General features: G+C 36.4%; 1 protein-coding gene across 1 annotated transcript in view; it reads right to left on the reverse strand.

Moving 5' to 3' along the window:
* LOC103718838 (probable polyribonucleotide nucleotidyltransferase 1, chloroplastic) overlaps positions 1-16,195 on the reverse strand; it is a 71,352-nt gene that overhangs the window by 30,839 nt on the left and 24,318 nt on the right. Inside the window, exons 8-12 of the mRNA XM_017845649.3 lie at positions 13,059-13,115; positions 11,138-11,251; positions 7,539-7,802; positions 3,478-3,552; positions 53-166 (exon numbers count right to left, since the gene is read on the reverse strand). Coding sequence (XP_017701138.2) covers positions 53-166; positions 3,478-3,552; positions 7,539-7,802; positions 11,138-11,251; positions 13,059-13,115 — 624 coding nt within the window. The remainder of the gene's footprint in view (positions 1-52; positions 167-3,477; positions 3,553-7,538; positions 7,803-11,137; positions 11,252-13,058; positions 13,116-16,195) is intronic.

Raw genomic sequence — 16,195 nt, forward strand, 5'->3', positions numbered from 1 at the left:
AAAAGCACTGAATTTCCTAGTTTGGTGATGCTAAAAATTTAAATCTCCTCACCTGTGTTTCACCGCGTGTGAAAAGTGCACTCCCATGTGCTCTAGGAAGTACTCCACATTGTGAGTTAATTGGACGAATCTCTAGAGGGTTTCGTCCATCGCTTCGTTTTCCACCCTGATATGGAACGTGTGCAAATACAATCTTATTAGAATACCAACATGTGGCTATAATGTAATTTATTGATGTTTAGCCTACTATTATAGGCTGAATGACATATCCAAAATTTATGGATTGATGGTGCCAGCTGTCAAGGAACGCAAAAGGTTGACTCATGCTGGCTTTCCTGAGTCAAATATGATGATACTTTCAATGGAATAAGTTTCCCGGTGCCAAATATACAAGGAAAAAAGAAAATGTATGCACAAAGTAAAAGGAAGTTGAGCCGGAAACTTATAACTACCATAATCAGCCAGAAGCATAATATGGGATAACAATGATACATCTTACTTGAAGAAAAAAACATAAAAGAAGTCCATGAAGAAGATAAAACAGATAAATATGAAATTATTTTTCCACAAATGTTCACATACATGAACAAATCACAAGCCATTTTATCCCATATGACTACTGAAATTATTCAGGTTTTAAGATGAATGAAAAACTAATACTGAAAATCTTCTTTTCTACTGAAGAAAGAAAGAATATATCTTATCCATTGCTTTGTTTCAGGTCTGAATTCAGGTATTAGATCAAATAAAGCCATTGATCTAATCGTTCATAAGAAAGGTAAATATCCATGGTATGCCATACCGTACCGAACCAAGTGGTACGGGGCATAGCGTACTGATTCGGTACCTGTACACAGTACGGAGGGACGTACCGACACTCAGTGCGCCGAACCAGCTCCCATACCAGGCGTACCGATATAGTAACAAGATGGCACCAGTACAGGCCCGGTACTGAGATGGCGTATCTTGGAATACCCGATTTCAACGATGAATTGATTTGATAGATCAGATGTTGTCGTTAACAATATTGGTTCAAATCGGTATCATCAGAATTCAGAATTCAAATCATCCCATGGAATTGACAAGAGTCAAATTTCTTAGTGGTTGCTCACATGCGTCCATACATATACATACATATATAGGTGCAGTTATAATACACATGGGGTGTAAAGAGACGATTTTGTGCCACTATAAAAATTAAGGTTTGAAAAATAAAATTATAAACCATTGGAAATGGTCTAATAAAATTAAAATGCCTATGTATAAAAGATAATTTGTTTCTGCACTCCTAGCCTATACATCAGGTTGCCCTGAAATCAAAAAATTATATCATGCCATAAGAACCATATATTTGGGAGGATTTGATGCAAAACAAGAGGTAACATTACTACATGATATTTCAGAATTTATAGAGCATATCCAAGGTTTAGATTTTTATTTTGCAACTTAGATCATTGAATTTTGTAGTATGTATTATGTCCTCACTTTTAAACCCTTTGTGTATTATGGCTGCACCCAATATGGGTGAGATACAAAAGACATAGCGGTCAAAATAGGAGTCTACGACCAGCATCAAATTCAATGATCAGAGTTGCAAAACAGAAATCTAGACCGTTGAATATGATTTGCAGGTATAACATGCATCCATACCAAAAGTAGAATATTTTGCAGACATACTTGTCTATGCATCAAACCCTCTATAACTCAGCACATTATATCGTAACACTATAAATATTGATGTGGGATAATTTGAGGCAAAGTCAAGAGGCTGCACAACATATACTTTTGTTTACAGGCATTGAATGCTGTTAAGAACACCCAATATTTTAAATTTACATTTAGCTTATTGAATTTGACAGCAGCTGTAAGTCCTTTGTTTACATCCTATATGCAACATAACTGTATCAGTATTCACCTTATTCATGGCCACCTTTACCTATTTCTTGAATCAAAAATATCAATGAAGCGAAGGAAGGGGCTCCAGTGAGGATCTCGGTGATGGATGGCATGGGGCAGGCTCCAACAAGCAGTAAAGAGTAAGAAAATGGCTGCATTGAGAATCTTGATGGAAGGATAACCCAGGACAGGCACCGGTGGCCAACAAAAGGAAGAAAAATGGCACTCACAAGCATGGCATGCCGTACCGGCCTAAACCGGACGGTATGGAATGTACCGTACCATACCGGTTCGGTACTGGTACTCGGTACGGGTGGCGTACCGACACTCGGTATAAAAAAAATCTGTACCATACCATACCGACACTATGCTAGTGTGGCACTGGTATGGAGTCCGATACCGAGACGGCGAACCTTGCTCACAAGCCAACAATGGCACTTCGAATGTTCCTAAGATGGGGCCCATCAAAGAGAAGAGGGCTAAGCTTTAGGTTTAGAGAGAAAAGAGGGAAAGTGACTCGATGATGGGAGAGGCAGAACTCAACTCATTTTCTCCAATTCATTTTGTTTCCTCAAGTCAAGCCCAACTAACACCTGGTCTCTCCATCTATCCAAGATGTAACGATCCAAGGGTGGGCATGATCATCGATCCACCAAATGGTCTGATGACAATCGGACCTAACCCAAGACCCCAACCATTATGAGTAATGGTACCAGAACTTATAACCCTTAAGATCAAATTTACAATTCACAAAATTAAAAATAGATGTGTAGACAAAGAAATCTTTTCTTTCTTTACCATGTTGTTTTTTTCTTTTTTCCTTATTTGTGTTGCATGATTAATCAATTATAGTTGTTTCTTATTAGTAATGATTGTATAATGCCTCCTAAAATTAGAAGGATGTCTATCTTCACATTATAGCAAAATCCTAAAACAAAAGGATTAGGGACGAGAAGAGAACAGAATTAATCTCTTAGACAATTCTCATTTCTCACATTTTTATTCTCCCTGCATTCCTTCGTCTCCTCTCTTCTCATCTCCCATTTTTATTCTTCTTTGCTTCTTTCTCTTTCACTCCATAATTTCAAATCTCATCCAATTTGAATTTAACCTGAGGAAAAAGACAATACGGAGTAGAAGACATGGTGCATTGATTTGTATTCAAAAATTTGATCACATCCACCAGATTATATGCTTTGGAAAATGGATATGAGAACCTAAACATCTTGGTGGTGCATAAAAAGACAACAGGGCATGCACCTTTGATAAGAGCTGCATCTATTGAATTACCACAGCCACATAAAGAAAGAATTCGGAGAATCAGTATAGAACCAGTAATTCTCAGCAGATTAACATACCGATGCATTATCAAGAGGCAAATTTCTGCATGAATATGCTATCTTAAAGAAAGTGTGGCATGTCTCTACAAAAGTTTACTGACTGACAATTGTATTGGTCAATGGTGCAAAACATAGTACAAACCAGCCTGCTCCATACAAGCTCAAGACAAGCAGTGTAAGATATCTATGAAACTGGAACACTTCATGGTGATGTAATGCTACAACATTGGCCATTGCTTACCTCCACAATACGCTTGCGCAAAAATTTGGACGTCACTTCCTTGAAGACCAACTTCACATCCACTTCAGAAAATAACTACATGAGAAAAAGGCGACATATGTCAGATATATAATCAACTTTATAGTACTTCCGACCAATAAAATTGTATTATAAGACTAAAGTTCATGAGTACAAATCCATAATCTGGTAGCTTAGAAATAACAATGAAGCTTAGTAAAGTAGGGATGGAAAATCTATGAATTGCCCAACTTTAACTCACGAAGGATGGTGTTGAGACTTCTCTCCATTATAAAACAAGGTTATAAGAAACTAAGGCAGAGCAATTCTCAGAACCTTTTAATATTAACTGCAAGAGTACCATTGATAGCTGCAGTGAATTAACATGTCAGAGTTCTCCGTGTCAAAGAAGGAAGTCATAAATAAGATGAATAATGATTTCGTTTAACTCAAAAAGATAATTTACATTTAGGATACAAATGCATGGAAAGGCAAAACTAGTTAGAACTACAAAAATCTTGTCAGACATCAAAGCAAGGCTGATCACATCTAGCTTGAGACCTCTCTCAACCACTGCATGGTGAATCAAGCAGAACCACATATTTGTCTAGTAGGTGTTTAAGAAGATATGTGACAGATTGTTTTGTTGAAGATTACATATTGGCTATGGGTGTTGTAAAGTGGCAAAATGGCAAAAAGGCGCTTCGTCAGGGTCAAAACATTTATAAGGGAAATTATATGACCTGAGTAACATCTATGTTAAAACCCCAACATATCCTTCCCTAGATTGAAGAGAGAAAAAACATGAGTATCGAAATAACTAGAAGGTGGAGATTCTTTAGAATGCATCAATTGTCGAGTTATAAAATATTATTGTTATTAAGGTACGCCGCCTTGGTATTGGGCCCTGTATTGATGCCACCCAGTCACTGTATCCGTATGCCAGGTACGAGGGCTAGTTCGGCATATCGAATATTTGTACACCCCCATATCATGTACCAGTACCGAACCGGTACGGTACAGTATGCCCGGTACCGCCCAGTTCGGTATAGTATCGCGTACCATGATTGTCATTATCCATGATACTCCTTTTTTAATGAAGATTCCTTAGTGAATAATAGTTATCAACTCAACATTTATCCCAACTTATTTATTCTCTGGAGTCCATTTTGTGTTCTCAGAATTAATGAAGTTTTATTGAAAAACATATTTTCTACAATATATTAACTTCTCCGACCAAAAATTTCATGTACAAGTGAAATTTCTGCTTTTCAACAATTTCCACTAACCACTTTGGACAATAGGGAGGGTCCATCTTAAAAATAAACAGGACCAAATTTGGAATATCCATGAGTTATGGCATAGGAATTTTGCATAGGTTGGGACATGAAATAACTCAAGTTAAATGTTGAAATATCTAAAAGGAAATCAGACAGTAGAGCATATGTACAGGGTTTAGATCAAATAATTTGCTAAAAGTTTTACGCAGGAAGTTGATAAGAAAAGACATGAAAGAAAGAATTCTGATGCCGCAAAGCATGAAGTGTGGATTAAGATAGATAGCACACACAAGCAGATCGATACGAGTGCCATATTGAGTGATAAAATGTTTTACAAGTGAATAAAGTTTGTTACACCACCAGGCTTTAACTAGAATAAACAAATACAAGCATATCTTATGCGCTAGAGAAGGAACATATATCCCTGGGAGATAAACGAGTCAAAAGTGGGATGTCCCAGATTCCAAAAAGCTGAACATAATGAAAAAACAAAAAGGGAAGTAGTAAGAAAGACAGATAAAGGCATACATTTTGGGTAACAAAATCGGAGAGAAAGAGAGAACTTTTTGGGTTATACTAAACATTAAATGTGAAATCTTTGGTAAGAGATTAACAACTCAAAATCGATGATAAAACCTCCAAATTGAAGAGCTGCACTGTTTGATTGTGATACATACCACTAAAAGTACCTAGAAAGCAAAAATCATACATCTTTGTGGTTTGTGGTCTCTACCTATGCATCAAGTGCATGCAAAAAATGGATGGCTCTAATAAAATGATATGAAGTTCTGCTATGATCAAAGCATCGAAATCCATCAATTTTCAATCTATACATATTTTGAGATGTACAGATCATGATGAACATAGTTGATTCTCAACTAAAATGCCGTATCATGTATTTAGCACACTGGCCCAATGCGCACAGTTTTTGCACTTACTGGATGTATCAATTAGAGATCTCCAAAAAGATGGTCCTTCTTTCGATGCTTTTAAAGGTGTAGCTCAAAAACATAGGTGTGGATTTTTTTTCCCATTTGCGTTGCAAATCAATAATGAGGTGAGTTGTATTTCTAGCATGACTCTCGTTAAGCTGCCAGTGCTCAGACATAACAGCGATTATAAGTGTTAATAAGACCACGCATATTTGTTAGATTAAAATCAAACAATATTTATGCTGTAGAAACAATTTCTATATTATACTGTATAGTGATTTCTAAACACTGTTTAACTTGTATATTTTGTTATATTTCAATAGTTTTCAAAGTTTACATTTCTTTTAAAAATTTAAATTATCATTTACAACTTTACATAGCTTTAGACTCAAAGCACTTCAATTATATATCCAAATAACATAACATGCTTTAAGATAATGTACCATATGTTATTTCCTCCTGAGTTGTGTTTATTTTATTATTACTTCTTAAACTTTCTTCATTTTCACTTATTTCTAGTGTTTTGTTTTGTTTTTACACATATCTAGTTATTCCCAACTAAATACTGAAATTGAGTATAAATAAATTGCTTGTGAATTTACAAAGAAAATAATGGATTAAATGATGCAAAACAATTCATTTTAGGAGTTCTGACAAGGTTGGAAAACGCAAGGAGAAAGGATTGGATCCTATAGAGAAAAACTGAATCTTGCATACTAAAGTATATTGGCATATGGAACTAGAGTAGGATTGGCGAGGATAAACAAAAATATGAACAACAACCCAAGACTAAGAGAAGGATGTGGGTTGATAAATTAAAATTATCTTAATTTTAAAGTTGAGCAAGAAAGCACCCACCAACAAGGTCGAACCACTCAACAGCTAGGCAGTTACTTAACTTGAAAAGTTGAAATAGAAAATGAATCCCGCTATTACAATTATTGAGAGGAAATGCCAACATCAGATATATAATAAATAAGAAACCAGCTGAGTTACCACTGGTACAATTAATAGACCAAGGATTGAAATAATTCATGCCGGTGGCATGCTGAACTGTGCCAGTGTTTGGCATGCCCTGCACGGCAGCATGCCAGGTACTGGAACACAGCCCATATCATACCAGTATCAAGTGCCATTAAGGTACTGGCTCAGTATGTATATGAGTTTCATTTCATATCATGCTGAACAGCACTTAAATCCATGTTATAAATTAAATTAAATTTTTAATTTTAGTGCACCAGTAAGGACCTATAGCCTTCTTAAAGACTTTTATGAGTCACAAATAGACCAGACCTCTAAGCTACCAACAGGCTCATTACATTCTACAGATTCTACATTTACTAATAGACACAACAGTCAATACCAAATCATTTGAAGAAAATGAGTGTCCAAAATATGAGCCAGATCAAACACATTGTGTGCTGCTACATATTTTGTTTCGCTGAAATTAGGCTGATGAACTGATTGGAAATAGAGAATAGATAGATGCGGTCAACCTGAAACTATAGGAGCCCCATGTGCTAGACTCATGGTTAATGGAGGGAACAATCTCTCTCTCTCTCTCTCTCTCTCTCTCTCTCTCTCTCTCTCTGTGTGCACGCCTGCATGTGCTTTTGTATGTTATAATGCAATGTAGTTAATAGTCGGGTACTAACCTTGACTCTTACCATGTTATAATGCGGTAAATGACATGTAGAATTAAAAAGGAAAGATAAATATTAGGTTGTAATAAATAAAAATAATTATGTGCCCCATGCCTCATCTCATGAGAATAAAATCATTGCCCAGAAAAGCAATAATCAGTGAAGCATTGAAATTATCACATTAAGGCCAGAAAATAAGAAAACCTTACCAAGGGAATGGGTTTCCGTGAATTCGGCTTTATATGAACATCACCTTCATCCACCTCTCCATCAACAACTACTACCTCATCCCCATCCTCATCCTCATAAGCAACTGGTACACCTTCAGCATCTCCTGGAGCTTCACCTTTGACAATATAACCTTTTTCAGTAAGTATTGTTAAAACTTTGTCTTCTATTGCAGAAAGAGCCCTTCTCCTTGGTATTTTATTTTTTATTTGGAGTGCCTTTACCAATTCATCACCAGAAATATCCTGAGGAACAAGTAACAAGATCTTGTTCAGCAGTAAAATAGGCAAATTAACCTGTAAAAGTGTATAATTGGTCCTCAAAAAAAAAAAAAAAAAGGATGGTGAGATTTAACAAAAAAAATAATTTGATGAAAGGATTACCATAAGTGGCACATATCAATGAATAACATGCATACGCATGCATGCGTGCTGACATGCACACATTCATTTGTGTGTGTGCGTGTGTGTATTATTTGGCAACATACATTTACAAGGACAGAATCATGCATACGTACATAAAACATGGACGACAAATAAATGAAGGGAAAATCAACCATAAAGAAAGAACCAAAGATTGAATACTTCAAAAGTTCAAATATAAGAACAAGTGATGGTCGCTAGCTGATAAACAAACTGAGCTCAAGCAAACCACACGAATTCAATTTCACCTTGTTTTGAAATCGAGCAAGCCATTTAATTTTGAGCAGAACATAAGCTGTTTATGAACAACTCATTTAAGAGATCTCGTGAGAGCTTGAGGTCTCCCAAAACATTCATTCCTATACTTTAAGCTAGCCATCCACATTATATCTTAAAGTTATAATTGAAATGCATTCTATTTTAGACAAATTACATTGCCAAAATAAATATCAAAAGAATTTTAAATAGAAAATAATGACTAAAACAATGCAATGGTATTTACGAATTAGTTAAACCGAGCTCTAGCCCAGCTTGTTTACTAATAGAGCAAGTAGAAGCCAAGGTAAACACAAGCAAGCTCAAAAATAGCTTGCTTGATTGACAGTCCTAATGGTCAATTGACTTCAGCATTTTAGTATGACATAGGCACCATGCCTCAAGTAATATTTAATTAAATGATATTACATGTAAATAAGCATCTGGCTATCTATCTCTCTTTTAATCTGCCTACTGAGTCACCTAATTATTGGGCCTCCTTACCCAACCTTCATGACCGACCTACTTGCAACTAGCCTAAGGTGGGGCCCACCTACTTAAGGAACCAACCTCGGTAAGTGAATTAACATAGTGGGCCCTACTTTTGACCGGCCTACCTTGGCTAGAGGAAGAGTAGGGGTAGAAGAAGAAGACAATGATGATGATATCGAAATAAATCAAGACAAGAAGTACATGGTTTGTTTTGCATCATGAGGTAAGTACCTTTCTGCCTTTAAAATTAGTTATGACTTACTTAGTATTTCTGATCTCCCAGACAATTTTAAGCTTATAAATGATTCTAAATATTCTAAGCAAGGTTCGTTGTCTCAATATCGGACCCCACACCGTTACCACCCTATTACAGTGTTGGTACCCTATTATAGTATTGGTATGCAGTACGGTATGAGCCGACGAGGCGTCCCGAGGGACAGTATGGTATGAGACTGCTAAGATACTGGGTGGACATAATACAAAGCTGGAGTCAAGTCCTAGGGACCGACTACAAGCGTGACCTAGGATCTATGAGAGACAACGACACTCAACTTGAAGTTGAACAGATACAAGTATATTGTACTTCCAATTTTTAATTTAAATATTCTATATTTTCAATGTTACACTTAGTTAATTAACATATATTATTCAATCATACCATTCTTAGTATGTAACATAAAAAATTAAAGTATAATACATTTAAACATAAAAAATGAAACCACAAAACCTATTATCCACTCAAAACTAAAAGGAAAGATTAAAATCCTTGAAAACAAAAAATAAAAAATATATACTTTTGATACCTTACCGTACCTACCTCCTACTGGTATGCATTCCAATACTGAGGCCGCTAACCTTGCAGACCAAGACTAGTTATGTTTGTATTCAAAAAAATTTCACTTTTTGCTAGAGTGCAAGGTCTGCGATACTGATAGTACTGGTGTACCAGTGAAGACCAGTTTCCGTACGGTACCGGTACCAAACCGGTCGAGATAGAAAAAAGACACGCGTCCAACGCGGGGACGCCCGCGCGTTACCACAGAGGGGCATTAAATGCCACTTTGTGCGGCATTTAAAGCCCACACAGGGCAGCCCGCGTGGGCCCGCTGCCCCGAGCGGCGAGCCCGCATGGGGAATTGAGGCAGCGCAGGAAACCACGTGCAGGCACGGTTCCCTACGAGCAGGCGCGAGTGGGCTCGCGGTTCCCCACTCGGCCCCGCGCGGGGTTTTTCTTCCCTCTATTTTTTTCCTCCCCTTCTTCTTCCCAAGCCCTCCTTCCCCTCTCTCCTCTCTTCTCCTCTCTTTTCCGGCTCCCCCCATTCTCCTGCGAGCAAGGAAGAAAGAGAGGTCCTCCTTTTTTTGGTACTTGTCTTCTCTTCTTCCCCCCTTTTTCTTCTCTTCTTTCTTCCTCTTCTTCCCCGCTTCTTCTCTTCTTTCTTCCTCTTCTTCCTCCTCTTCTTCCCTACTTCTACGGATGCCGGTCGCCCTGGTTTCGGTTTGGTACCGGTTTTCACAGTCGAACCATACCGATAGCTATCGGCACTGGTTCGGTACAGCCTGAACCTACCGGCTCCGATCGGTTCGGCAGACCATGCTATTGTATTTGTTAACGCAATTAGTATTACCCGAACTATCGCGTCTCAAAGCAAAGAATTATATCATGAGGTTGAAACATGTTTAGATCTCAAATTCTTACAATATAATGAAATGTATACAAGAGAAGAAATCAGATAATGCAATAACATGAAGAATAAAGGAAGTAAACTACCACAGCATGCCACTAGAAATGAAAATAAGAGACGGTTAATTTCCGGACTTCAAGCTTAAAGTAAAGAACATACTAATATACCACTGACAAGATATACAACGTATTACTATATTCACAGATGTTGATATCTTGCTCCTCTCAAGTGCCTAAATTTAGCAATTTGTCCCTAGCATACGCTCATGTTATTTTGAATAATATTAATTAATGTTCAAAGAAATTGAAAGCATAACAAGAGCTGGCTTTTAAATTAATATGACTTTTCCAAATTTGTTTCATGGACAACTAGTGACAATTATCCAGCTAGTGCTTAGTAGATAATTGGACAAGAGAAAGAAATCATTATCCAAAGTATGCTAGCTTGCTCACTAAAACAATCGTTGCATCTGAAATAACAAAGATTGGAGTCAATTGCAAAAGCCTTCCAATGCTAAATATGTACTTATGTATTCAGTGCTTACATCACTAATCTGTTAGACAGTAGCTCCGTACTCCTCCAACAGAGGTTGCTCTAAGAAATAGTGTTATATAATGGCCATAAATAACAGTAAAGAGGCAAATTAATTTTAAAAAGAAAGATAAAATGGACTATAACTACATGAAAACTTATACTATCAATCAAATGAAAAACGACATATGTTCATACTTCAACATGCCTATAGAGCTCGAGAGGAGGTAACTTGATAGCTTCAATCATTTTCAGTTTTCCACACTTCTTGACTAAAGCCTCCACCTCATTGCATATATCTCTTACTGCAGCCTGGTATTGGAAGAAAATAAGAAATATGATCATAGCATAAACAATATTGTGAAAAAGATTTCAACTGAATCTTGATTGCTTTATTTATAAATAAAAAGAAAGAAAGAAACCCAAACAATTTACATTAGACTGTAATAGATTTCAACTGAATCATATATTTTAAAAAGCATAACTTTCAAACTAACTAGTGGACAATTCAACAATCCAATATGGTACGAAACTTAGAATTATGTCCACAAGCAATGAAGAAGGACAAAATGGAGTTCACAGATCAATTAAATTTATCTTTGTTTGATTGTTTCTGTAAAGGTGTTTGATAAGATCAGTTCAGGGTTGCTCCGGATCTGATCCAAGAGAGAACTCTGATCCAATTGTCCAATGGACCAGCATGACAACGCATAAAATTCAGACTTATTAAGGATTGGACATCTGATCTGAAAACCTATTCTGATATGACCTATTATAGAGGAGGGTGATGGAGTGAGAACAGAAGGGAACAGTAGATTTAGGTTGAGGATAGGGAAGGGAGACACTAGGGCTGGGGCTGAGGTACATAGATAAGGCAGGGGCAGGGGTAGGGTGAGAGAAGAGAGGGTTGATGCTGCATCATTGCCAGAATTGAGCCATAGCAGGGCAAAAGGTGGGTGGCACAAGTTGGAGTGGAAATAGACAGCTGAAGGTAAGATTTGGAAAAGATGAGGGAAATGGGGGTTAGTATTAGGATAACAATAGGACATGAGGGAAATGTTTTGCATCAAGCCAGGTTTTTACCAAATCAGGTCCCATCTCAGGTTCAGTCTGATTAATAGTTTAGGTAATTGGATAGGGTCATTATTCAATAGCCTCGGTTAAAGCCGACTTTGACATCATAGCAATTTAAAATCTATACATAGTGTCTATAAACTCATTAACATATAAAAAAAAATGGAACGATTTCACAATAAATTCATGTAAATATTAGAGTTGTAAATGATCCCTATAATGCAAAACCTCAATACAAAGGAGCCAAGATTAAAATAACTCTACAGATATTATAAAGTTTATCAGGATGGGCACGTAATCCAACTATATAGATCATTATTCACACAAAAGAAAACATATATACATCATTATTCACACAAGAAAACCATATATTCAGGATGTAGAGCTGTCACATTACATGTTTGCTAACTGCTAGTTACCATGTGAAATATTGTTGGATACATTACTGCAGGGTCTGGAAGCCAAAAAAAATAAAATAAAAAACTTATACCAAAAATTTGACAATTTGCATTTCACGCTCAAGGATCAAAATATCATGTGCCAGTGCTCTGCTGCCCTTGCACTGGCACAGTACACGCAGTAACAATGCCATGCCATTGCAAAGCTGGGCACACACTGGCCAGAACCATGCCAGCAAGGCATCAGCATGGCATATACCATGTTGTGCTGATTTTGCCAACCAGTACATTAGTCCATGGTCATGCTTCACTAAAAATCAGAGATTTAGTGTATTTCGATCATAGACTAGGCATCAAGCAAAATCATCCAAATAAGATAAAAAATAGAAAAAGTTAGGCAAAAGATAATGCAAACAAACATAAAATTTTCAATAACAAAATCACCTGTTGTCAAAAAAGATTATACAAGACATGTATTCTAGGTAGCCAATAGTAATTGCCAACTAATGCATTATAGTATGCAATCATGGGAGGAAAAGAAATCCTCCTAGAACTAATATTACAGTAAGAGTACTACATACATTTGCAGCTTATCAGCTTCAGAGCATAAACCTTTCTACGGCTTAACACAATAAACATAAGGATACCTGCCCAATTTCCACAGCTTTTAGCAACCTCTCCTCTGTGAGAAAGTTACAGTAGCCCTGCAAAGAAACAAGATACACTTTTACAGCTTCTTCAAAAGATTGTTAATCATTTCTCAACATCTAAAAGAAAAAAAAATGTTGCAAAGCCTGAAATGAGCATGTTATCTATTTATTGCATAATATCTCCTCCATCAAGAAGTAACAGAGAGAATGCACTTGTAAAACCCATAGAAGAAGAAAGTTGCAACTTGCGAGCAAGATTCTGAATATCGTGGGACAGGACCATCTCAGTTTTGACAGGACTCGCCGCATGTCAACACTCGGAGCGGTGGATGTCCTATCCCATCCTGGTCCATTCCCAACTCATCCTATCCCAAGACTTGAGATGGTGTCCCGTCCCACTAGTATTTAAAATCTTGGTTGCAGTTAGAAAATATGCATGAAAATAGGGGGAACATAAGCTAAATTATACCACCTTCCAAATAAACTTCGAAATAGTATATCTTAAGGTATTTACGCAGAAACCTAAATTCTATCAAAGAATATACTTGTGTTGCATTACATATTAAGCAATGTTATCCACAATGCCATTTGCTAACTCACACCTTTTTGTTATTAGCATTCTTCCTTTAAGAACCACAGCAACAGCTAGCCATCCATCAAGTAGATATAAAGTTTGAAAATAGTCAGCAAAACACAAATCGAAGGTGGTAGGGAAATGACTAAACATTAAATGCAAATGTCCAAATGTGAAAATATATGGTACCACTTTGAGAAATTATTCATCGTATACTTTACGTAATACAAGGCAAGAAGAAAGATGCTAGAGGATACTCACGACCAGGGAAACAAGTGGCAAAAGAAAATGAAATAAATTTTAGCAATAGATGATGAACACATACTTGAGAAACAAGAAGTGCAAAACCACATTTAACCTTCATAACAACTGTCGATAAAGCTCAATCAACCATAACCATAGCCATGAAGCCTTGTCCCAACTACTTAAGGCCAATTTTAAGATCCCCATTTCCCAATCATTCTTGCCAGTGGAAAGGTTACTACAAGTTACTAATAATCCTGTCCCGACACTCAAGATACAAACATGAGAATCGGACTGGGACATATATCCAAGTATCTGAACTTGACAAGAGCATAAAATGGAGACATGGGGATAGTAGGACAAAATATAATTCTAACTAAACATTTAAATATTGTATAACAGAAAATATAAAAGATTAATTCTTGTAAGGCCTTTCAATACACATGTTTCTCATCCTAGATGCCCATTTAACTAAAAAAATAAGAAATTTGACATTTATCAAGTTTATTTTAATATCTACATCCTAATGAATCTTTACAAAAAGCAAATGCTTGTCACCACCATCAAACATGGAGAGCTGAACTCATTGTTGGCAAAGTTCAGCTCTCCAATCTTTGAAAACATTCAGGACAACAAACAAATATGGACACAGCAACAAAATAGGCATCCGAACAGATCTACATATTATTTACTTATAGGAAGGGGGAGATGGAATTTTTTTCTTCAAGTGATTCTGATACAAGATGGTCTGATAGTAATTCAGCGAATCATGCACGATATCAGGCATACTTTTATTCTTGCAAAGAAAACCATGACAAATAATGGTGGGAACTTCATGGTTGTCCCAACTAGTACTTGGACACATAGGGATAAAACACGCACACTTGCTTATTAAAAGCTCCTACTTATGAAGGGTTTGGAAGTATCCCCTATCCATTCTTGTAAACACAACACGCTTGTTTATTAAAAGCTCCTACTTGTAAAGACACTGTTTTAAGTGGTACTTCAAAGTTCAAACTTTCTTATAGACTTTTAACAATACTTTGTTGCAACATGAAGCTTACTCTTTCTTGCATGTTCAAGAATGGTCCATACTTCATTGGATGATATTGTCATTTTATCAGGTTAATTTGTCACGTTATGTTAGAATACACACTCAAAAGTCTCAAATAAGTCTGAATGTCAATTGTTAATCCTTAATTCCTTATTATTCTTTTCTGAATCTTTCTGATTTACTTCTACTGTTTTAACCATTTATATATATGTATATAAATATACTTTTTTTTAAGTATGTAAAAATGAAAAAATGATGTATATAAATATATTTTATTTATTGTTAAGCATGTAAAAAATGTGAACCACATGTACAACTGTATATGTTCCCCGCATACTCGATATGCGCTATGCAGTGACCTGACCAAATGCATACAGCTTCCACTTTTTAAAACACTGGTGAAAAGTTTGGAAATATCCCCTATCCATTCTTTAATAAAATTTTCCATATTTTGGATTGACCTTGACAAGTTTGGGGACTTAGGGTCTACAAATCGCATGTAGCACGGGTATAGCAGATACAACAAGGGCCATTGCAAAACACAAGGATAGAACCAGCAACAAGAGTCACATAGCATCCACTATGTGTGGGAAGTTGAGGGATCAAGGGAGGAACATTTCGAGATCAGGAAGCTTGTGGTATAATAAGTGGCTCTATTGGCAGTAGAGAAACCTTCTGATAGCTTGTTGTAGCTCGTGGACGCTGGTTTCATCAGAACTTTTGGTTTTTCACCATAACGATTCCCAATCAGACCTGACATGTTGCCTCTTTATTATTTAACTTCTTATTTTGGTGCTTTTGATCTTTTTTAACTTGGCATATGTAGACTCAGTCAAACATGGTTTCTGAAGTTATACCTTACATTGTCTACATTTTCTGACACTTCACATTTTTCTCAGCAAAATCTAGTGTGTTTTACCCGTTCCGACAAAAAAGGTGTAAATCAGTATCAAGATACTTCTTAATTTATCTAGCAATTACCTTATTCCCAAGATATCACTAATGAGCTTTTGAACCAAATTGACTTACTGTTGCTATTATCTGTTATACCCCTATAGGTTTTCTTCCAGTCCTAACATCAGATCCTTTCGCATCTACAGAACTTCCTCATCTGCAGTAACCTGTTGCAGTTTGGTACTCCGTGACCCTAAAAAGTAGATGTTATAAATCAGTGCCTTTAGTAAAATCCTTACAAAAACTTTAGGTACAGAAATCATTGTTAATTCAGCTTATGTGATCAATATCTCAGTTTTAATCATCTTA

Source organism: Phoenix dactylifera, chromosome 11, assembly GCF_009389715.1.
Source record: "Phoenix dactylifera cultivar Barhee BC4 chromosome 11, palm_55x_up_171113_PBpolish2nd_filt_p, whole genome shotgun sequence".
NCBI classification, from domain to species: Eukaryota; Viridiplantae; Streptophyta; class Magnoliopsida; order Arecales; family Arecaceae; genus Phoenix; species Phoenix dactylifera.